At 40.3% G+C, this 23,506-nt stretch overlaps 1 protein-coding gene across 1 annotated transcript; it reads right to left on the reverse strand.

The window, feature by feature from the left end:
* Positions 1-283: 283 nt before the first annotated feature.
* On the reverse strand, positions 284-17,421 carry LOC143017891 (uncharacterized). The gene is made up of 5 exons (XM_076172927.1): positions 17,308-17,421; positions 8,791-8,907; positions 3,273-3,420; positions 1,787-1,972; positions 284-842 (listed from the first exon to the last, which is right to left on the reverse strand). The coding sequence occupies exons 1-5, from the start codon at positions 17,310-17,312 to the stop codon at positions 453-455; spliced, it is 846 nt and encodes a 281-aa protein (XP_076029042.1). The 5' UTR covers positions 17,313-17,421; the 3' UTR covers positions 284-452.
* Between the last annotated feature and the right edge of the window lie 6,085 nt (positions 17,422-23,506).

The following is a 23,506-nucleotide window of genomic DNA, read 5'->3' on the forward strand; positions in this document are numbered from 1 at the left end:
CAGTGGGTGAAATGCAGGAAAGACCCATCATCAAGGAAGAGCCAAAAATAGATGGAGGGAGAGGTGGTGAATGGGAGAGTATGTGGGGTTGAATTGGGTGGGAGTGGATTTATGTCTTTGACTCTGGCTACCTCACTTCTAAGGGGGGAAAAGCCATTGGTATATGTATGATGTTAAAGACATTTTGATTTTATAAATGAAAGAAAAAAATGAAAAAATATTTAAGACATTTTGGCTTTATAAATGAAAGAAGAAAAAAGGAGAGAGAAAAGAAAAACATAAGTCTGGGTAACATATTATATCTGAGAATTAAAATCAAACAAATGAAACCTATTTACACACCAGTAAATTGATAACTGACAAATGCACAGACCAAAGTTCTCATTCATTCTTATATGTACAGCAAATCCAATTATTTTCCAGTTCTTTAGAAAAAAAAAAAAAGTTTACAACTATGAGTTTTCCTCTTGATAACAAACTCGTCTGTGCGTGGTGCCACACTGTCTCAAATCTGCAAGCCACACTGGTACCTCATCTGTGACACCATGTTCACAGATACTATGGTACAAATGAAATATTGATTCAGCTCGGAACTCCACACAAATTAATTTAAACCTATATTCTATGTTCTCTCTGGATGAGCCATCTATAACTGAAGAATGAACACTTGCACAATTCAGTGTGGCCCTCTTCAGGTGGGGAATTCGCTTGGGATTGGGTCCCAATACATTGTTGGCATGTTTAACTTCAGGGCACATTTTTCTCTTTAGCGGAAAGTAGTTTTCATCTAGGGGATGCATATCTTCCAGCTGCTTATGAACATTATGTTCAAATTTCATATTCTGAAAAGAAGTTTGTGAATTAAAACTTTCCTTCTTCCAAGGTACATTTTACATACATATATACTAAATGGCCCTTTCCCCAATATAAGTGGGATGACTAAAACAAAGCTAACACCCACCCTTCACCAATCCCACTCATTCTAATATTCATTCGGTGTCCTTCCCATCTCAGTTCCTCCAAGATGATGGGTCATCTATGCCCCCATCCCCCCACCCACTGCTCAGGTCAGAGGCAATGCAGCAAGACACAGCAACTCCATGGCAGGGCCCAACAGAAGCTGGTTTACCCCCCCTTCTCACTTCAATCCGTGGCAATCACCCTCTCTTAGCTATCTTTCTATCTACATACCAAAGGTTTCTTCCCCCCTTACAAACGATGTAGCCAGGCAATACACACCCACTCACCTCTACCTATCCCACTCCCATCCATCACCCATTTGTTTTCCTTCCATCTTAGTTCCTTGTGGATGAAGCATCACCCCTGTCTCCCACCACCCACTGCCCTGTGGGTGGGAGACAGGAATGACCATGAAAAAATACAAAGCAAACAAAAGGAAACTTGTTTGGGTTACATATCCCTTTTAAAAACCACTCTCCACTCACACCTTTCTCTTGCCCTCTCCTGTTCCTGGTTGACAGAATCTCTTGCTTCCAAAGCCCCTTTCACCCTGTCCATCCATCTCATTCCCAGTCTACCCCTCTAGTTTACTCCATTTACCTATGCCTTCACATTAATTTTGCAAATCGTTCTTTACTCATTCTTTCTATATGCCCAAACCATCCTCATATTCTTTTTCATCTGAAGCCCACAAGAGAGACCTGGGGCAATAGATTGACTGAACAGACATGGTGACATATTACAATCCCTGATAATGATAATAATGTGCATCTCTAAGAATGTCTACATACTGCAATTGAGTCCAAAAACTACTATACTAAAGTACCTCCATTTCAAGTAACCCCTTCTGCTTGGCACCTCTGTGTAGTTCCAGTAGGTTCTTGGGATAACTGCCCATCAAACGCAAAACATTCAATTCCTCGCAGTGACATATTGACATGATGATTTGCTGACAGTCTTGGGTCAACTTCCGGTGCGCAAAAATTATATTGTCACTATGACAAATTGCCACCTGAAAGGGAAAACAGACATGAAACAAAGTTATAGAGCAGGAAAAGCATAAAGATATACTGTACACATAGACAGATAGACATGGACATTACGTTTTGACAAGTGGACTTTGTATAGTAAACAGAAAGAACACAGACAAGATCCAGAATCCTAGTTTCTAATGTTGCAATCTGACATATTGGGAATGTTGCCACATCTTAAACAGTGGTTCAGTTAATGGAGGTTCAGATATGGGAGGTATCAGTCTAATTTCACTAATCTAAGAATGCTATGTGACTAGTCACTATATTCTCTAAAATATTAGCTACATAAAACTTATACAATCAATACAATCAGTGCCTGTATGGCAGGAAGATGGGAAAAGAAAAGGAGAGAAGATAAAGGTTGAAAGAAGGAAAGAAAAGAGAAAGGAAGGGTGATGATGAAAGAAGGGATGAAAAAGGGAAAAGAGATGGAAAGAGAAGGAAAGGGAAGGGTTGGGAAGGTAATAGAAAAGAGAAAGAAAGAGAAGAAAAGAGAAGAGAAACTAAGGGAAGAGGAAGAGGGAAAACAGAAGGAAAGGATGCGAGTGGAGAAGACAACATGCTACTGAAATGCCTCTTCAAGAGAACTCCAAAGGATATTCCAGTGCAACATAATTGGGTGTCTGCTGAAATTACCTAGACATGACAGACTGGACAAAACACCAAGAATACAATGCAATACCTCTCCCTTCCTCTGGTGCATTTCAATTTGTCTCATATCTACACTGCACACAAATATGCCCAGACGTAATAGTCTTCCTCCATTTGTTTATTTGGCAATGGTTAATTCATCCTATCAGAGAGTTGACACCTTGATGTGGTGGATAGGCCTGAGTATCTTAAAGTCTACAAGATATATGTCAATAGAGCTGAAAATCTCAGCAGGGTCACACACATCGACCAGGCTTTGTACAAAAGATAAGGCAAAGAGTAGCTTACACACACAATCGCAGGATCCACTGCTAACTGGCACATCCCTCATACCAAACAGGGAAATTCCTCATTGATATATAAGGTACTGCCATAACAACGGCATGTGCCACTGGGTATCCTATAGATATGTAGGGTTCCCCCAAATACACTGACTAAGGTGGCATCAAACAAATATCTCGCAAGAAACTGGTCAGCAGGGAAGTGAGATTACTGCCACAATTCATCAGTTTCTTATAATGTGTTGGAACAGTTGCTGACATTTTTTTTTTTTATTTTAACAAAATATCATCAGTGAAGTTTTTCCTGTCAAGGAAATTTAAAGTGAGCAAAACAAAAAGGACTCACCTTAAATCGACTTCTGATCATTTTTTTATCTAGCCTTCTTGTTGCATTTCTTCTCTTCTCAATCACGAGATGCAAATAAATCAAATCCTCCGACCCTTTCACATGTGCAATCAGTGTGTATTTTTTTGTCTTTATCTTTTCTATTGACCTGAAAAAGTACCCATCTGATGAAAATTGACCCATGAGCATGCTATCAAATCATGAATATAGACATAATAATAATGCAATTTTTTTAATCTTGTAATGATGTCTTGATAATGTGATCACCACAGAAAAAGAGTTAATCATGGGGTTAAAAATCAAAAGTTTAGTGCCCTACTACATTGCTTCTGACACAGGCAGTGGGCAAGAGACCGGGATGACCCTTCATCCTTGAGGAACTACGATGAGAGGGAAACAAATTGGTGGTGGATAGAAGTGGAATGGGTTGGAATGAGTGCATGCCTTAGCTGGCTACCTCCCTTATAAGTGAGAAGAGGCATTGGTATACAGATAGTAGTAGTAGTAACTATTACCTCCAGTTTCAATGAAAATCCACAGCCCCACCGTAGCCCAGCAATGATCCCCAGATATTTCCCATATAGGAGAAAACATTAGACTGTTGTATGTTGTATCAGTGGAAGTACAGTAGAACCCCATTTATCTGGTATTCTGAACTGCGGCACACTCAAAACAATGGCAAAATTTTACCAGCTAAAAATATAGTAAAAAAAAAAAAAAAAATGAAAAAAAAAAAAAAATGTACCAACATGTATGTTTAAATCACCCATGCTGCCAGGTGATGCTGGCTGTTAAACTGTTTTCACACACAGCAGGTAGGGTGCCAATAAACATAAAAAATTTGATTTTTTGTTATCATACTTTATTGGGATTCTGCATTATACTGAGAAACTACTGCATGCAGATTTTCAGCATGGTTGGGTGATATTTATGGTGGCAGATGATGATTTTGTAATTCCACCTTCAGCTATGTAAGGGAAGTCATCTTTTTGAGTGCTTCAGGGCAATATTCTGCCCTTTTTTGGCAAAATTTTCCTACCCTCAGCAGCCTGCTGGTCCCCCTGCACTGCCCACACACAGTATTAGCCCCTCGGTGGCAGGGGCATCATGGGAGACCACCCCACTCATTGTCGCCATGCTGGCCAGGGAAGGGTCTCCTTGGAAGAGGTGCTGGGCTGGCAGCGGCAGTGGTCTTAAATGACCTGGAGGAATTGGTGCTGTTCCTCGTCTTTTGTCAGGCAAAGATTGAACGCTTGCATCAAAGCCACCCTTTGCTCTGCCGTGTTGTTGGCCACACATATTCCTTGTATGAGGCAGCAGGCATCACCAAATGTCTTCTCTTCCCACTTCCACAGATTTGTGGAAAGGAAGTCTGGCAAGATACCGAGAATATCCAGGAGGCATCGAGATCTCTTAGAGCCAAATGAAGACAGCATTGCTGTTGTTACACTCTCTTCTGGAATGTTGATTCATTTGGGGGCTTTCTCTGCTCCTTCTCAGTACAGGATGGCTTGGGCAACGATTTGTTTGGTAGAAGGACAGAGCCGCGGGTCGAAGAGGGACAGGCCGATCAGGTGTTCACTCAGATACCAGAAATGATGGTTCAGTACTTTGAAGCATGCCTCTCCAAGAGAAGAATCATGGTATCCCAGGAGGTCCTTTCAGAGTTGTAGATCATTGGCCGGGGCGTAGGTGGGGAGCACGGACTCGAACCAGCGGATGACGTAGACCTCAGAGATGAAGAAGGAGAAGTGCTTGAGGCCTGCGATCTTCCCCAGCATGAACAAGCTGGTGATCTGCTCTCTGAACAGCAACATCTTCAGGGAGTAGATTATGTGTGCCATCCACTGTGCTTGGTGGAGAGCACCAGGGTGCCGGATCATTATCTTGGGAAGAGCACCTCCAAGGAAGGCGATGGTGAGCTCCACCAGTTCCCTGTAGTCGTCTCATGGCTGCTTCTGGATCATGTTGGTATTCAGGGATTCGATGATGGCTTCCATCTTGGCAGCCAAGGTCTTAGGGAGGTCAGAAAGAGGCTGGATTTCCGAATGATTGATGAACTGCCAGTACTCCTTGAATCGCAAAAATAGGCTGATCTCAGAGCCAGAAGAGGGTCCCAAGTACGAGGCAAAAGCCTTTTCAACTAGAAGTTCATGCATGTGGTGATAATAGGTGAACAAGAATAGGGGTCGCTCCATCTTTTCCTGCAGTAAGGTGCAGGCTCCGTTGATATTGCTAGTGTTTGCACTGGTATTGAAGCACATCCCTATGATGCAATTACTGATTCCCCAGTCTTCCAGACACTCAAAGACAGCTGTGGCAGCAGCCTTGCCTGTCCCAGCACACAGCTTTGGAACACCCATGAGTTTCTCCACACCTTTATCGGTGACAATGATGGCGAGCTGGTCGGCCCAAGATCCGTCATCTTGAAAGACGATTTTATTGTCCCAGTGGATGGTGAGGGGAGTCTGTGGAATGAATGCCTCCTTGATTTCTCCCGCCAGCAACGCCCAGTACTTGGCTCTTGCCTTTCGGATGGACTTTGGGTTAAGGACGAGTTCTTGGGCGTCATGGCCCAAGCTACTTGCCGTTGTGGCTACAATTCGAAGATCCTGATGGCTGCTGACCCCCGTCCAATCCAGCACGCCGACTAGATCAGGGGACATGACCATCTTGGTAACCCACATTCTCACTTGCTTGGGCGATGAGGCTCCTTCGTCACCAGATGAGGAGGTCGAGGAGGGGCGGACTGGACTGGAGGATGAGGACAAGGAGGACTCCAGTTCCACAGTCTCCTCTGCCATCAGCGACCATTCGCATCCACCACGTGCAGCAGTTGTCTCTCGTCGATGGACCCCAGCTTCCAACTTCTTGTCATGCCCCGCCATGGAACCTCGTCTCTCCTTCTCCTGCTGCACCATGAGGAAGTCTTTGTCATCCTTGATGATCATCAGGGTAAGCACATCACCGTGGGCGATGTTCAGAAGGTCCGGGAGACTCTTCAAACGCCTTCTGCTTCTCCCGGGGCTTGACTCCTGTTTTCCGCTTGCTTATCTGCAGTACCTTTCACTCTTTAAAAAGGTAAACGATCGTTCTCCTAATGCTCGAATCTGCCATCACCGGAATCCGGGCTCGGAGCCAGAAGTCCAAAACTTCCTTGGCCACCTACGCAGCGGTGTCAGGAATGGTTTTCTTTTTATCTTTGTGATAAAAGAAAAAGCGGCGGAGTGCATCTCCTCAGCTTGGGAGCTTGGCACCGGTTATGCACACGATGCTATGTCCTACTAACCAAATCTCACTTTTTTTCAGGTAGCCATGACCTGTGGGAAGAATAGAAAATTTTAGTCATTCCACCACCACTAAATATTAACCAGTCCTCCTTAAACTTTGCACATAATAGTGTCAACGCAATAGAGAATTCCACCAAAGTAGGTGAAAAAATCACAATTTTCAAAAGTTGCCTTAGATGGCTATTGGCACCCTAATAGCAGGGTTGCCAGGTTGCCCATTCATATGAGCCACAGCCACGCTCTTCACATGAGCCACAGCCAGGCCCTCCATGTGAGCCAAAGGCAGCCTCTTATCGACTTCATTGGGTTTGAGTCTGAAGATGACTTACCTGATGTTCCACCCCCATGTAAAACACAACAAAAGAACTTTAGGCTTATGGAGTTCAAAGATAAACTATACACTTAATCAGTTTTAAAATAATACAGTTTAAGTTGACGCAAAGGGCCGGGAATTACGTAAATAAACTGCCTTGACCTTGAACTTGCTTTTAACTACAATGCCTTTAATAATATAGCCTACAATGCCTTCTATAATAAATACAATATTCAAGCCTTCTACAATCTGGATTGGTGAATACAAATGTGTGAATGTTTTTCATATTTCTTTTGTTGTCATGTGTTTATAAGAATATCTTTCAAAACAACGGCAAAATGCTCTATCCAGCACCCTCTTTCCCCTGAGCTTGCCAAATAAACAGGGTTCTACTGTATATTCATGTCACTGGCTAGCATAATGAGGGGAGTAGTCACCAGTTGTCAGATGGCCATCCTTTTCCATACCTTCTACAAAACAACCATTCAACCCAAATGCTTTTATAGCTTTCATTTTGTTCAGTGATATTATCTATATCTCCTCTTTTGCTATCTATCTATCTATCTATACACCAAGGCCTTTTTCCCCTTTATAAGGGAGGTGGACAGCCAAGGCATGCATCAACCCCCACCCATGATGACCCATCTGTTTCCCTCTCATCCTTGGTCCACATGGATGAAGGGACATTCCTGTCTCTTGTCCAAAGCCCAGGTCAGAAGCAATGCAGTAAGACACAACACTTCCACACCAGGGTCAGCAGCTTCATTTACAGTGACCTTCCCTCCTCTTTTGCCTTATCACTCTCCTAGCATCTCCAGCTACCTTAAGGCCTCCCTATTCCCTCCCCTACATTCTACAGCTCCTTGAAATACACACTCCATCTATCTTTCATAGCCACTTCTTCAAATAATAACTGGCTCTGGCATGTTTGCACTTGGAACATTATCAGCATTGAAATAAAACCAACACAAAACAGGCATGTAAAAATAGAATATCAAAAGATTACAGAATTGGGGAAGAAAAAATGAATAAAACAAACTATGAAAAAGATCTTGGAGTGATGATTGGAAAGGACATGAAACCAGATAAGCATATAAACAAGATGTTCGGAGAAACCTACAACTTATTGAGAGCAATCAAAGTGGCATTTACCTATATGGACGAAGAAATGATAAGGAAAATACTTACTACACTAATAAGACCAAAACTCGAGTACGCAGCATCACTTTGGACACCCAGTACCAAAAAGAATATTAAGAAACTAGAAAGATTACAAAGAGCGACAACAAAACTAGCACCGACACTCGCCGAACTAACATATGAGCAAAGACTATCCAAATTTAACCTACCAACTCTGGAACAAAGAAGAGAAAGAGGAGATTTGCTAACTATCTACAGAATAATGAAAGGAATGGAAGTTTTAGACAGGAACGACCTATTAATGTGGGACAACGGTAAAACAAGAGGACACGGAAAAAAATTGAAAAAGGATAGTTATAGAAAAAACTTGAAAAGGAACAGTTTCCCACACAGAGCGATAAATACATGGAACAAATTAGACAACAAAACAGTATGTGCTAACACTATACAAGATTTTAAGATAAAACTTGATGCGGAGAGATACAAAGACGGGTCACCACGAGCATAGCTCCCCTCCCATATATTACAACTAGGTAAAACTAGGTAAATACCAGATTCAAACTGCCCTAGATCCAACCACCACACAGAGGACAGAACACCTCATATTACAATACCCCACACCACTAATCGTTAGACAACACAATATATCTTCCTTGAGTGACTTGTGGACTAGCCCATGCACTTTTGTGTATGGGTTTCTGCAAGAAAGACAAGAGGAGACAGGTTGATTGATCACTCAAGGAAGAAGAAGGAAAAAAAAAATCTCAATTCTTACTTTAGAATGCTCTGTGGTGTGACAATCTCGTCCTCCTCGACCTTACCCAGCCGCCAGCTATACCAACTGCCACGCTCGTATTCTCGCCATTTAATTTCTGTTTTGTCTGTGCTGCTACTATAAAAGAGGGATATGATAATCAATGAAAACTTAGCATACTAACATAGCTTACAATAATACAATATTTACCTCTGAATATCCTGTAGAAATGTCACTACCATACTACTTCAAATGTAGCTTCCTGAAAAAGGCCAATACTTTATGGCTGGGCAGTATATCCAGCTATAAATTACCTTCATTACAGTCATAATGAAAAATCTTTATTTTTATATGACAACTTAATCTTGTCAAACCTAATGTATTCCTCATTACAAATTTTGCATTCACCATGAGCGGCTGTGGAGCAGACTAGAAGTGAAATGGCACACCAATTGATTAAATGCCATTTTGTCCTGTTACTACCTTTTGAGTGAATTAAACTGTTTGGACATTATCTACACCAAAATATGTAAACAATATCATTAGGTTGGTAGGTTTGCAACCCTTTCTAGTCCTGAAAATCAATCAATCTATTGCCCTTGGTCTATCTTGCCAGACAACCATAGCTCCTTGATAATTGGCAATCTAGTCCTACTAATATATATATATATATATACATATATATATATATATATACATATATACATATATATATATAAATATATATATATATATATTAACAACTACAATGCACTTTAATTCTAAGCCATCAACATCGGGAGATCCAATGTTGATGGCTTAGAATTAAAGTGCATTGTGGTTGTTAAAATGTATCTCTAATCACTGGGACCCATTCAGTGTTGTACACACACACACAGTAATAAAAAATGGTGTATTAAACTAATTTTCTATTATATACTCTGAATGAACAATGTAATAATATAAACCTAGTAGTAGACTTCAACTGTAAGGAGGTGAACTGATGTCAGTATTGTATCAGTGTTGGGCTATTTCAATGTCACTAACTGTTAACTATTCAAAGTTAAGTATTCAAAGTCTGAGGAAATACAGATGAAGTTAATAAAGAGAGACCCTGGGCCTAGTCCACAAAGTGTCAGCCTCTTCAGGTTCCACCTCTAAATGGAAATGCAAAAGGTAATGGAGTATGAAGACAGTGGCAAGGAAACAACTGTCATCCTTCTCACTGGACCATCTTATAGGTATGCACGAATCCACAGACGGTGCCACCATCGCGGATGTAATGTTTACACCGCCATCTTTTGCAACCCATTTGAATGGGTATGCCTCTGTTTGAATGCATGTGCAGGATTTTTAAATTGTCTTGATGTTCAGCAAGTATATGCCCAGTTCTTTAAAAAATATATATATATATATATACATATATATATATATATATATACAAATTTGGTTACTAGCCATGGCAAATTAGTTTTCTGAATATTTCAATGTGATATTCATGTTTTTTAGCCTATTTCTCCCAGAAATTAACAACTTTAAGATCATTGGTAATGCAATAGCTGTGCCTTGATGCTGGACATGCCTATTTGACACACTGATTTCCTCTGATACTTAGTCTTATTTGTTTACACATGACATGTTGGAGATACTACTAATAGTAGTTGTTGAGGGTGTTATTCAAAAATAATATTTATATTGTTATGGTATGAGTTTTAAGTTGTTGGACAGGCTATGCTATGCCTATTACACAGCCAGCTATGACTATGCTAGCAAGTATATGAAATAACTATTAATGATATGGTCAGTATTCTATGTCATGGACCATGTCCATGTATTTGGTCCATGAAATCATCAAAAGCAGGTTGGTATTTGTCAAACATGACGGCCTTCCCATCTTTGATTCTCTTCCGCCTTTCCTTGTTGACTGTATGCTCAGGTGATTTGTTGACTCATAAAAACTCCACAGACCAATTTGCATTTCCATTGGGCCAGGGTTTTGGATTTTATGGAGGATTATCTCTAAATTGACAATAGTTGCCATGGCAACATGATAGGTGTCAGTAAGAACATTATAAAAGGAAGGTCCTGCATTGTTTTTGACATGCTCAGGTGATTTGTTGACCTATAAAACCTTCACATGCAAAGTTGCATGCCAATTGGGGGAGCAGTTTGGATTTTATTGATGATTATCTCTAAATCAACAACTTAATTGTTGCCATTAAAATGCGAATTTGGAATTATGAAGATGTCCTACATTGTTTTTGAAATGCTCAGGTGATTTGCTGACCCATAAAACCTTCACATGCCTAGTGGCATGTCAATGGGGCCAGTGGTTTGGATTTTATGGATGATTATCTCTAAATTGACAACTTAATCTTTGCCATGGAAATACAAATGGTATGATGCAGACGTTCCATGTTGTTTTTGACATGCCCAGGTGATTTGTTGACCCATAAAACCCATGAATTCTAAATTTCATTAAAACTGGACCAGTGGTAGTTTGTGTATTTCTTTGGCAAAATCTTTACAAATTACCACCCTTTATTCTCACACTTTGTTATGGTAGTCTAGCCAAAAATTCAGAATAGATAGGTACAGGGAAAAAAAAAAAAAAAAAAAATTGCATGTGAAAGACAATTTCATTAGAAACAAAATACTTTTTAAGATTTTTAAGTTGCTTGAAAAATAAGGGAGATACATTTTTTTTTAACCTCAATTTTTGGCTAGACTTTACTAAAACAAAAGAGGAAATAGGGTGGTAATTTGTAAAGATTTTGGTAAAAAAGTACACTTAAACTCTAAACCACTGGTCAAATTTTATTGAAATTTGGATTACCTGGGTTTTATGGATCAATAAATCACCTGAGTATGTCAAAAATAATGTGGAACATCTCTATCATACCAAATTTGCCTTTTCATGGCAACTATTATGTTGTTTATTTAGAGATGATCATTAATCAATTTAAATGCAACTTGCCATATGAAGGTTTTATGGGTCAACAATTCACCTGAGCATGTCAACAAGCAATGCGGGACATCTTCATCATACCAAATTTGCATTTTAATGACAACAATTAAGTTATTGATTTACAGATAATCATCAATAAATCCAAACTGCTGGCCCAATTGACATACAGCTTGGCATGTGAAGGTTTTATTGGTCAATAAATCATCTGAGTATGTCAAAAACAATGTAGGACCTTTCTTTTATACTATTCTTACTGACACCTTTCATATTGCCATGGCAACTACAATATTATCAATTTAGAGACAATCATCCGTAAAATCCAAACCCCTGGCCCACCTGACATGCAACTTGGCATGTGTAGGTTTTATGGGTCAACAAAACACCTGAGCATGTCTAAAACAATGTAGGACCTTCCTTTTATACTACTCTTACTAACACTTATCATGTTGACATGGCAACTATTGTCAATTTAGAGATAATCATTCATAAAATCCAAACCACTGGCCCAACTGACATGCAACTTGGCATGTAAAGGTTTTATGGGTCAACAAATCACCTGAGCATGTCAAAAATAATGTAGGACCTTCCCTTTATACTATTCTTACTAACACCTATCATGCTGCCATGGAAACTATTGTCAATTTAGAGATAATCATCAATAAAACCTAAACCTCTGGCCCAATTGACATTCAACTTGGCATGTGAAGGTTTTATGGGTCAAAAAATCACCTGAGCATGTCAGAAACAATGTAGGACCTTCCTTTTATACTATTCTTATTAACAACTATCATGTTGCCATGGCAACTATTTTCAATTTAGAGATAATCATCAATAAAATCCAAATCCAAATCCCTGGCCCATGTGACATTCTATTTGGCATGTGAATGTTTTATGGGTCAACAAATCACCTGAACATATCAAAAACAATATAAGACCTTCCTTTTATACTAGTCTTACTAACACCTATCATGCTGCCATGCCAACTATTGTCAATTTAGAGATAATCATCAATAAAATCCAAACCATTGCCCCAACTGACATGGAACTTGGCATGTGAAGATTTTATGGATTAACAAATCACCTGAACATGTCAAAAACAATGTAATGCCTTCCTTTTAAACTTTTCTTACTAACACCTTTCATGTTGCCATGGCAATTATTTTCAGTTTAGAGATAATCACCCATAAAATCCAAACTGCAGGCCCAACTGACATGCAACTTGGCATGTGAAGATTTTATGGGTCAAAATTCATACCATAAAGATTTAAGTACTATTTGTCAACAACACCCTCTACATACTATGACTACTACAACTAGTAGTATCTCTGACATGTGTAAACAAGCAAGAGTAATAGAGAATCTTGATATGTCGAGTAGGCATTTTTCGGCAGCAAATGCACAGCCATGTCATCACCATTGATTTCAAAGTTGCTCATATTCAGGAGAAAAGAGGCTAAAAAACATGAATATCACATTTAAAAGTTCATATATTGATTCCTTACCTTTAGATTTCCACTCGGACAAATAATTTGCCACAGCTAAAATCAAAATTCACATTTAAATACACTTGGAGAACAGCAAGACAACTTGAAAATCCTGCACACGCACTGAACACTGTTAGCATTCAAACTGAGCCATACCTATTCAAATATAGTCAACTCCCTGTTAACACGAGTTCTGTTAACACGATTTCGATCTTACACGACTTAAAATTTATTATTATATACAGGTAAACGTCGACTTACGATGGCATTAGGTTTCGATAGAGCCATCGTAAGACGATCTCATCGTAAGTCGATCCCCACTCTGTTCCGTGGTCACTGTACCTAGCCTACCTGTATATTAACCACCAGAGATACTGAATATAGCCTATTAAACATGTACAGTAGTTTATTTAATTATTTTTATCCTTTTTACCATATTCAAACACTATAATATGTATTTTCAGTACGGTACTTAAATCTCGCGGGCAGCAGCCAATGCCAGCCGTACGACGTGACGTAATAATACTCGCATCATAAAATATAGTCACCGCTTATATCGATCGTTCTCTCTTTCACCCTCGAATTTTGAAAACCACAGACAATGGTATACAAGGCACATATGATAGAATGTAAAAACACTGGCGACTACAATAAATATAATCAAGACGCCGATATGGCAGAGTCGCGAATCCACTTGCTCCTCATGACGCCTACGTGTGCGGCACCGTATGGAAGGGGTTAAATTATCATATCGTCGTCGTCGTCGTCGTCATCGTAAAGTCGAACAATCGTAAGTCGCGGCCATCGTAAGTCGACGTTTACCTGTATTCTGATAACACGAAATGTCCGATGTTACGCGAGTTGAATTCCCAGCCTACTGTAGTTGAATATCTCGCCGCCAGAGCGCAGGAGAGATACTCTGACTCCGCCACTCCCGCTCTCTACCTCTTGTCCTCAATGTGAAGCCAGCTCTCACAGTGTGTGGAACTCATAAACAATTTTATCAGTTTTGTGTTACATAAATTTGTGTACTATGGCACCCAAGCGTCCTGGTACCCCAAAGGAGAGTGCAGCAAAGAGTTCAAGAAAACTTGTGACCATAGAAAAGAAGTTAGAAGTGTTGGATCGTTATGATCGGGATGAAAGAACTTCTGTTATTTTTCATGCTACCGGACTGAATGAGAACACTTTGCGGACCATCAGGGCGAATGCTGACAAGATCAGAGCCAGTTCTGTTGCTGGTACATCAGCCTCCTCTTCACAATATTCCCGAGAAAGATCCATGGAGATGGAGAGGATGGAGAAGTTATTGGCACAATTGATCCAAAACCAAAACAAGCATAATGTCCCTATCAGCATGGCCATCATACAAGCTAAAGCTTTAAGTCTCTACCAGGATGTGCAAGGCGAGAATAAAGAAGACAGAGACAAAGCCAAGACCTTCAACGCCAGTTCTTGGTGGTTCTCCAGGTTCAAGAAACGATATGGCTTCCACAATCTCAAAATTACTGGGGAAGCTGCATCGGCCGATGTGGAAGCAACCAAAACGTATCCGGCTACCCTCAAGACCATCATCGAAGAAGGTGGCTACACTTCCAAGCAGATTTTTAATATACTCGTAGATGAGACAGCCAAAATCCAAATATTAACATAAGTACAACAGTGGCCAGAAAAGTTATGTCTGAGCTGAACCGTTACAAAGTGATGTTAGATCAAAAGAAGAAAAAGACGACGCAGACGAAACTCCACCATTTCTTTAAAAAAAAAAGACAGTCAAGGAAGAGGGAAGTGAGGAGGCAGAGCGAGGCGAGGAGGGAGAACAGAGTGAGGAGGCAGAGCGGGGTGAGGAAGGAGAGGGGAGTGAGGCTGGGACGGGAGCACAGCAAGCGACAGTGATGGTAGTGATGCGTCATAATGTTTACATGCACAAGAAATAAATACCAATATAGTAAGAATGCGTGTTTTTATTGTTTCTGTAACCTTCAAATTTATTAATAGTGTATTTGTCCAGGATTTTTAGTAATAAAATCCCAAAAATAGACAGACTTTCCTATTGTCCAGGAAAGTAACCCCCACTATTACCATTATTTCTTATGGAGAAATTATTTTCCGTTAACACGACATCTCCAGGAACGTAACCCTCACATTAACGGGGAGTTGACTGTAGGTCAAAAGAAATGACTAGGAAAACAATGCACCCACAACAGTGTATCTCCCTTATTTTTCAAGCTATTAAAAATTTAAAGAGCATTTTTTTTCAAATGAAATGGTCTTTAATTTGCAACAAGAATTTAAGGGTTAAACCAAATTCTAAAATTTTGTGCTTGTACCTAGGTACAAATACCCATCATCAGTCCCCTAGACTCTTCACCACTGCCTTCATTATAACCTTCCAAAAATATACAAATTATAGTGAATACAACTGCATAACTTAGAAAAAATTAATATAACAGAAAACTTCTGATTTAATTTCTCCACTGGTTGCCAATAAAAACCAGACTCGTATCCATTGTCTCTTCAATTGACAATTCTAAAATGTGATCTGCAAAACCAAGTATTAGAAATATTGACATAACTTACTTGAACATTTGACATATGTAATAGTTGAAAATATATCTATATACCGTCCAGAGCCGACCAAAGCCATCCAATTTTAAATTAAGCCATCTTTTTTCATCACAATGCCTTTAAATGGTGTATTCTTCAATTTACAGCAAGTATACCTAATTTCAGCAAGTTTGGTTGAAGATTAATAAAGTTATCTGCGCCAATACCAAAGACCAGCTTACCATCCAACTCAACTGTCGGGGGTCTCACTAATTACCGACAAAACCAACAAAACCCAAACAAGGACTGTTTTTGCTCAAATGCACAATTCTGTATATATGGTTGCATTATTTGACATATTTTCTTTAAAATGTGTGACTTAGATGTAATTTGATCAAAGAGAAGTCACGTTTCTAGCCTCTGCAAAATTACCCACCACAGCTGCGCATACCGTCCGACTCACTAAATACCGACAAAACCCGAACAAGGACGGTTTTTGCTCAAATGCACAATTTTATATAAAAAATTAAAATATGGTTGCATTATTTGACCTATTTTCTTTATAATGTGTGGTTTCCATGTAATTTGATCAAAGAGAAGTTACGTTTTTATCCTCTGCAAAATTACCAACCACAGCTATGATTCGTCCAGCCCGCCAACAGTTGAGTTGGATGGTAAGCTGGTCTTTGGTATCAGTGCAGATAACTTTATCAATCTTCAACCAAGCTAGCTGAAATTAGGTATCCTTGCTGTAAATTGAAGAATACACCATTTAAAGGCATTATGATGAAAAAAGATGGCTTAAATTAGAATTGGACGGCTCTGGAGTGCTTTCGTAAGTGCCTTCTCCTCGTCCAACCCGATAATGTTTGAAAAATCAACTGACGAAGCTGCTACATCTTCAACCAAACTCGCTTAAATTAGGTATACTGTACTTGCTGTAAATTGAAGAATACACCATTTAAAGGCATTATCATGAAAAAAGATGGCTTAATTTAGAATTGGACGGCTCTGGACAGCATTTAGTATGACCCCAGATCAACATTGAATATTTAAACAACAGTCCAATTAAATGATAAAAAAATATTTGTGAAATGTGCTCTTGCCACTTTAAGACCCCAGATAAATTGAACAAGGACTAAAAACATTCCTATTACAGCGATGCCACGATCTAGAACTGGAAATTCTGAGTGATAAATATGTACATTGTATTACGGAGCAAGATAATGAATTTTGATAAAAAAAAAAAAATCAAGCCCCAACTGTGTCTGTGGGCAACTGTTAGAATAAATATGTCTATGAGTAAGCAATTTTGTATTGCATTCCTATTGCTATTCCCTAACTTTGAAATCATCTCTAACATATATTCTGTTACTGTTGTGCATTCACTTAAAGCAGGGTTATCTAAGACCTATACTATATTCCTTCTTAGTGTAGGCTACCTAACTAAAGTTTTTTTTTCATGAATTAAATATTGTAACTACTTTCGTTCTGATTGTGCAATACATTTAATTGACTAGACTTTGTTAAATGATGTTTGAACGAATATTTAGTACATGCCTCATTGCTTCTTTTACTGTTGGACACTGCTTCAATTTCCTTTCACTAATTTCCAGGCGAAATGACAAATAGTGTTTTGAGATTTGAAAACATAAACACCGTGCGAAATAAATGCAGAGCGAGAAGCGCAACCAAAAACATAACTAAAACAATATAATCTCGCGAACTTCAAGTTCGAAGCCAAGCCTTCATCTCGGTCCTTCAATATTCCTGTCTTTCTTATTCTCTTAATTTCTTTTCTTTCTTGATGGAATTTATTTTATTTTACATTCTGTTTTGACATACTTATTATTTCTCCCAGGTTTCTGGTTTATCAATTAATTATATATAAAAAAAAATCTTCATAAAATTCCAGCCTTTCGTAGTCAATCACCCATTTTGAGTCCACTGCTGAACAAAGACCTCTCCCAAACTATATTTCATGAGTCGCACGACTGCGCAAACCTCTGCCGCATCACTTCTGCGAACTTCTCTATCTCGTCTCTCTACCTTCTGTCTGGTATCCTTTTTTGCAAGCTTTCCATCTCGCGGCGTCCACTCAATAAAAAGTTTGCTCCATTGTCCATCATTCGTTCGCGGTGACTTATCTGTCTAATTCATATTCCTCTCTTTCACCCCATCCACAACTTTCCTAGAGCTAACTGGAGTGTTCTAAATGACTTATTGGCTGCAGTTGACTGGAATAATTGGCCGGGGGAGTAATAATCCAGGTTGTAATTTTAATACATTAATAAAAACTGGAAGATCTGTGTGAAAAGTATATTCCTATAAAGAGGGCACAAAAACAAAAATGTAGCTTGTCTATTAGAAAGCATGAAATCCTCATGAGAAGGAGAAATAAACTGGATAAAAATATACCAGAAAACTTGGAAATCAAAGGTAACCCTGCTAAAAGAGCTGGAAGAGGAAGCTCTATCTGTTGAACAAATAGGCAATGGATAAGATCAAAATAAATCCTGGTTATTTCTACAGATAGGGTATGCCAAACAGTTCCTGAAAAATACTCAAAATATTGAATCACTAACAGATGAAAAGGGTACTGAAGTGAATTACTTCAATAAAATCATATTAAGGGATCAATATGAAAGTGTGTTTTCAACACATGGTGTCAAGAAAATAATAGATTACCAAGCCTTCTATACAGTTACAAATGAGGTCAACACTTTGTACAAAATAGAAGTAACTAAATAGGACATAGAAAGAGTGATCTCGTTAATATCAAGCACAACAGCAGCAGGACCAGAGATATGCCATCAGTGTTACTGAAGAAATGTGTTAAATCACTATTGTTGCCATTAAAATACTTCTGGTGGACTCACAAAAGAATGGTTAAAACAGCTGTCATTGTGCCAATTCAAAAAGGCGGAATTAAGAAAGCGCCCTCAAATGATCGTCCAGTGTCATTGGCACCACATGTGTAAAGTATTTGAGCAGATCCTGAAATGTTCAATAGTTGAACACCTAGAAGATAACCGGTTCATGAATGAAACACAGCATGGCTTCAGTGAAGGTAGAAGCTGCCTGTCTGCTCTACTAGACAGTAGACACATATGATATAATCCTGTCAAACAATATTAGCTGTCCAGGAAATGAGACTGACACAGTTTACCTCGATTTTAGTAAAGCCTTTGACAAAGTGGATCATGGGTTACTGCTACTCGTACATAAACTTCGTTCCAGTCGATATCAGGCAAAGTAGGCTCATGGATTGCTGCATTTTTAACAAATAGGAAACAGTTTTTCAGAGTTCATGGACAAGAAAGCAGTGTGTTTAGTTAGGTCCTGCAAGGAACAGTCTTAGGCCCAGTGCTATTTGTCATCCTTGTGCTTGATATAAATGATAATATCTCGAGCAATATAGTCAGTTTTGCAGATGACACAAGGATCTTCAGAGCAATACACAATCAAAAGGATGTAGACCGTTTGCAAGATCTGAACAAAATGTACAAATGGGCTACAACCAACAACATGAAACTCAATGGAAGCAAATTTCAGGCCATAAACTTCAACTGTTCAAAAGAATATAGTCCTAGAAGTTATTTTGACCCTCCACAGAACGTGATAGATCAAGTTGAACATGTTCGTGACCTTGTTGCTACACCATCAGCATGCTGTGATTTCAAAGAACATATAACAAAAGTAGCAAAAAAGTGTTTCCAACTGTATGGCTAGATTTTGAGGACTTTTAAGTCACAGGATAAAATCACAATGTTAACCATATGGAAGTCTCTGGTTTTATCAAGACTGGACTATTGTGAGAATAAACACCTTGTGAGATCGAAACCTTTATTGGTACTACGTTTCGCTTGTTACAGCTTTTTCAAGTACAGACATGACACACACTCTGAGCACATATAAGCCAACAGGGAAGGAACTGGGAGAGGTTATCAGGGAGGGGTGGGTGGTAGGTGGAGGGGGAGGAGGGGGACGGGTGGGACATTTCGGACAGTTTGTGGAAGTGGACTAAGGGGGACATTTCATACATTTATTTAATGCGGGTAACAGATGGATGATAGGAGGGGCGATGTTAAACATGCCTCTGTTCTGCTCAATGGTTTTGAAGCTTTGAATGGCGGCCGCTTCGAGGCATTTTCTCCTCACCCTGTCTGGTTCACTAAACAGAAGTTCTGCGTTATCCCAATCCATCAGGTGGTCGTTGGTGTTCCGGTGGATAACTATTGGTCACGGTTAATGAAATAAGTGTAATAGAAAGAATACAGAGACAGTTTACTAAACACAGAAAATCTGAATAACTGTGCATACTCTGATAGATCAAAGATGCTAAAACTATATTCACTGGAGAGAAGGAAAGACAGATACATGGTGATATACCTCTAGAAAATATTGGAGAAAAGGGTGCCACATCTTACAAATTCAATAAATGTAACCCACTCAGATCGTAGAGGGCGTACCTGTACTATTGGTACCGTGCCTAGAGGAAGAGCTGGAACATTACTCCATAACAGCTTCAGATATAAAGCAGTAAGAATGTTCAACTGTATCCCAAACGAACTCCGAGACCTAAAAGATTGCTCATCAGAGGTATTCAAGCATCAATTAGATGTATTTCTGGCAGAATTGGATGATATCCCTGGACGACCAGATGGGCAGAACGTTCTGGTGAAACCATTGGAGTTGTGGCGGCGGACACTGCATGCTGGCCATGTGGAGTGATGATATCCACTAGATCCACTCAAGTAAACCCAAGTAACCATTTCACTCCTCTTCCAGTCTTTCAACGTTATTTTCACCATTGATCTCCATTCTCCTCTGTGCACCCTTTAGCTTTGTCTCCATCACCTTCGGCAGTTTCTAAGTTTATCTCTCAATACCAGTGATGACCTATTGCCTGGTCTGAAGTGACGGTATAACACCCGGCTACGCTCCGACGTGACAGAGGACCCATTTTTGAATCCGAACCCCCGAACTCGATCGGTCCTCGGCCGAAGTGGCACCGCGCGCCCTGCGGGACTTCGGAAGGTTGCTGCTCGATGTGGTCCGACTGATCTCCCTCACGTGGTGGATCAACGGAGTACACAGTGCATTTCCCATTACACTGCGGCAGATCAACGGAGTACACAGTGCATTTCCCATTACACTGCGGCAGATCAACGGAGTACACAGTGCATTTCCCATTACACTGCGGCAGATCAACGGAGTACACAGTGCATTCCCCATACCATTTTGACCATGGGGTATCAAGCTGAGTACATAGGATATGGTATACATTCCTCTACATGCGAATTTGATGAAGATGATAGCATTATGGTTATTCAACTGAGGCGAGAAGTTCTTTTAGCCCAAGAGCATATACCAGGGACAGAATAACATGGCATCATATGGAATCTGAAGTCAGGTATCTGCGTGAAGAACTCCGCTGACTTCATGGAGAACTGAAATATGTGGAAGTTCGATTACAAAGATCATGGGAATGTACCAACCTGGAGAATGTAAGAAGAGTGTTGTAATTGTGGAACATATAAATCTGGTTGTCCTTGTGAGAATGGTGCACTCAGAACATCTCGAAACAGTTATAAAGGCACCGAGTAAGAATGTGGCTGTTGAAGATATTGCGGGACTGATTTGAGAACCCAAGGTGATATAAGAAGCTTGCGCATTGCAGAACCACAAGGAGCTTGTTGAGTATTCCAATGGAATTGCCCATTGCGAGTCAAAAAGCAGCTGGACGAGTGCCACCTGGCATACCCAACAAGCAAATTCCTGCATCAGTCTCGTAAATGAGCCTTGAGGGAAAGAGGTCAACGAGGAGGAGGGAGATCGGGAGCGGATCCCGTTGTGGTTTCAACAGAAGCTACCACCTGAAAGACCGCACTCCTGGCTCCCACTCGTGTGCTGTCAAATGAAGGACGCCAGGACTGCGCAGCAACGGAAAGCAGCCTTGACCACTTGCACTCCATCGACGCCGGCCCTCCGGCACCTGTACGAATCGGAGAGGCTCAAACTGGCACTTTATTATCAATGTGGAATGCACGGGATGGACCTTTCGACTAACCAGCATCATCTCCCACAAAAAACAGCAGCAATACCAGTGGAAAAAAATCTTTGAAAGTTTTAGAACTCTGTTCAGAGAAAAAAAAATAGTGCCGATGAAGGAACACTTGAAAGTACTAAGATTCTGTTCAGAGAGATAGAAAAAAAAAAAAACAGTAGACGTACCAGCGATGAAGTCCTCGAAAGCGTTCAGAATCTGTTTAGGGAAATATCTTACTTTTTTTTTTTTTAAGTTGTTGAACAATTTCGAATACGTCACACTGATGCCGTTTTTTTCACTGCTGGAATGGCTGCCTGAGCTTTCTCTGACAAAGAAAGGACAGCAGATGTACCATTGATGAAATACTCAAAAGCGTTCAAAATCTGTTGTCAGAAAGATCAGGCAGCCATTCCAGCAGCGCTAAAAAAAAAAAAAAATCAGCGCCAAAGATGACGTACTCTAATGTTTTTTTTTTTTTTTTTTTTTTTTTTTTTAGCACTGCTGGAATGGCTGCCTGAACTTTCTCTGACAAAGAAAAAGACAGCAGATGTACCATTGATGAAATACTCAAAAGCGTTCAAAATCTGTACACAGATAGCTCAGGCAGCCATTCCAGCAGCGCTAAAAACAGGGAGCATCAGCGCCAAAGATGACGTTGTGGTGACGCGCCGCTGGTCAGCCTATCAGGAACTTGGAAAGATCCCCACGTTCCCGCCAGCCTCCTTTAAAAGGTCGGTCGTACTACAACCAAGAGATCTAGCCCAGTTCTCCAAGGACACGACAACAAATAAGCCCCTATTCGCTCTCAATTCGCCCGGTGGCAATAGCCCTCTTTTATACACTACTATCTTTTCATTTTCCTACAGACATTCTTCCCCTCCCACAAAACCCGATCCCGCGCAAGCGAGGTGGTCTTTCCTTGGAATCCAGAATCCAGATCTGCCCCCCCCCCTCGCACCGCCACTGGATCAGCTCTACAGGACTTCAAACCCAACCTGGGGAAAATCAGGCAACGCTCGCCCCTCCTGTGTCTTATCAGGACCGCCCTCTACATGCGGGAAGGGAACTCAACTCACTTCCCGTAAGATACACACACACCTCTCACGAACAGTGCCACAACACACGCACAAACATCTACACTTACTTTTTCTTTGACTAAAATTCGCTTCATTTCTAACTTTCTCTTCTACTACATTTTCTCATTTCAGTTTACCTCCCACTAAAGATTTTTCCGTTTTTCCACCTTTCTCTACTACTACGCCTCCTACAATTTTCTAAACTTTTGTTGGTGATCCTAATCCTAACCCCGGCGTCAGCGCTGCCCTCCAAGCTCCCGGTCCATTTCTCCCGAGCCACGACCACCAATAAACCCCTAATCGCTCGCAATTCGCCCGGTGGCAATAGCCCTCTTTTATACGCTACTATCTTCTCATTTTCTTACAGACATTCTTCCCCTCCCACAAAACCCGATCCCGCGCAAGCGAGGTGGTCTTTCCTTGAGATTCATATCAAGGATGCCACAACTATTCAAGGCCTCCCACACCATCCTCATTCCTAAACCCCAGAAACCCGCCTCCGCCCCCCTTTTATACCGGCCGATCTCCCTTCTGGAGTACTTTGGTAAGGTGTTTGAGCACGTCCTCTGACGCCGCCTGATCGTGTACCTAGAGACGAAGAATGTACTGAGGGACTGCCAGTTTGGTTTTC

Source organism: Oratosquilla oratoria, chromosome 33 (assembly GCF_046742065.1).
Source record: "Oratosquilla oratoria isolate Oo_2021 chromosome 33, ASM4674206v1, whole genome shotgun sequence".
In the NCBI taxonomy this organism is placed as follows: Eukaryota; Metazoa; Arthropoda; class Malacostraca; order Stomatopoda; family Squillidae; genus Oratosquilla; species Oratosquilla oratoria.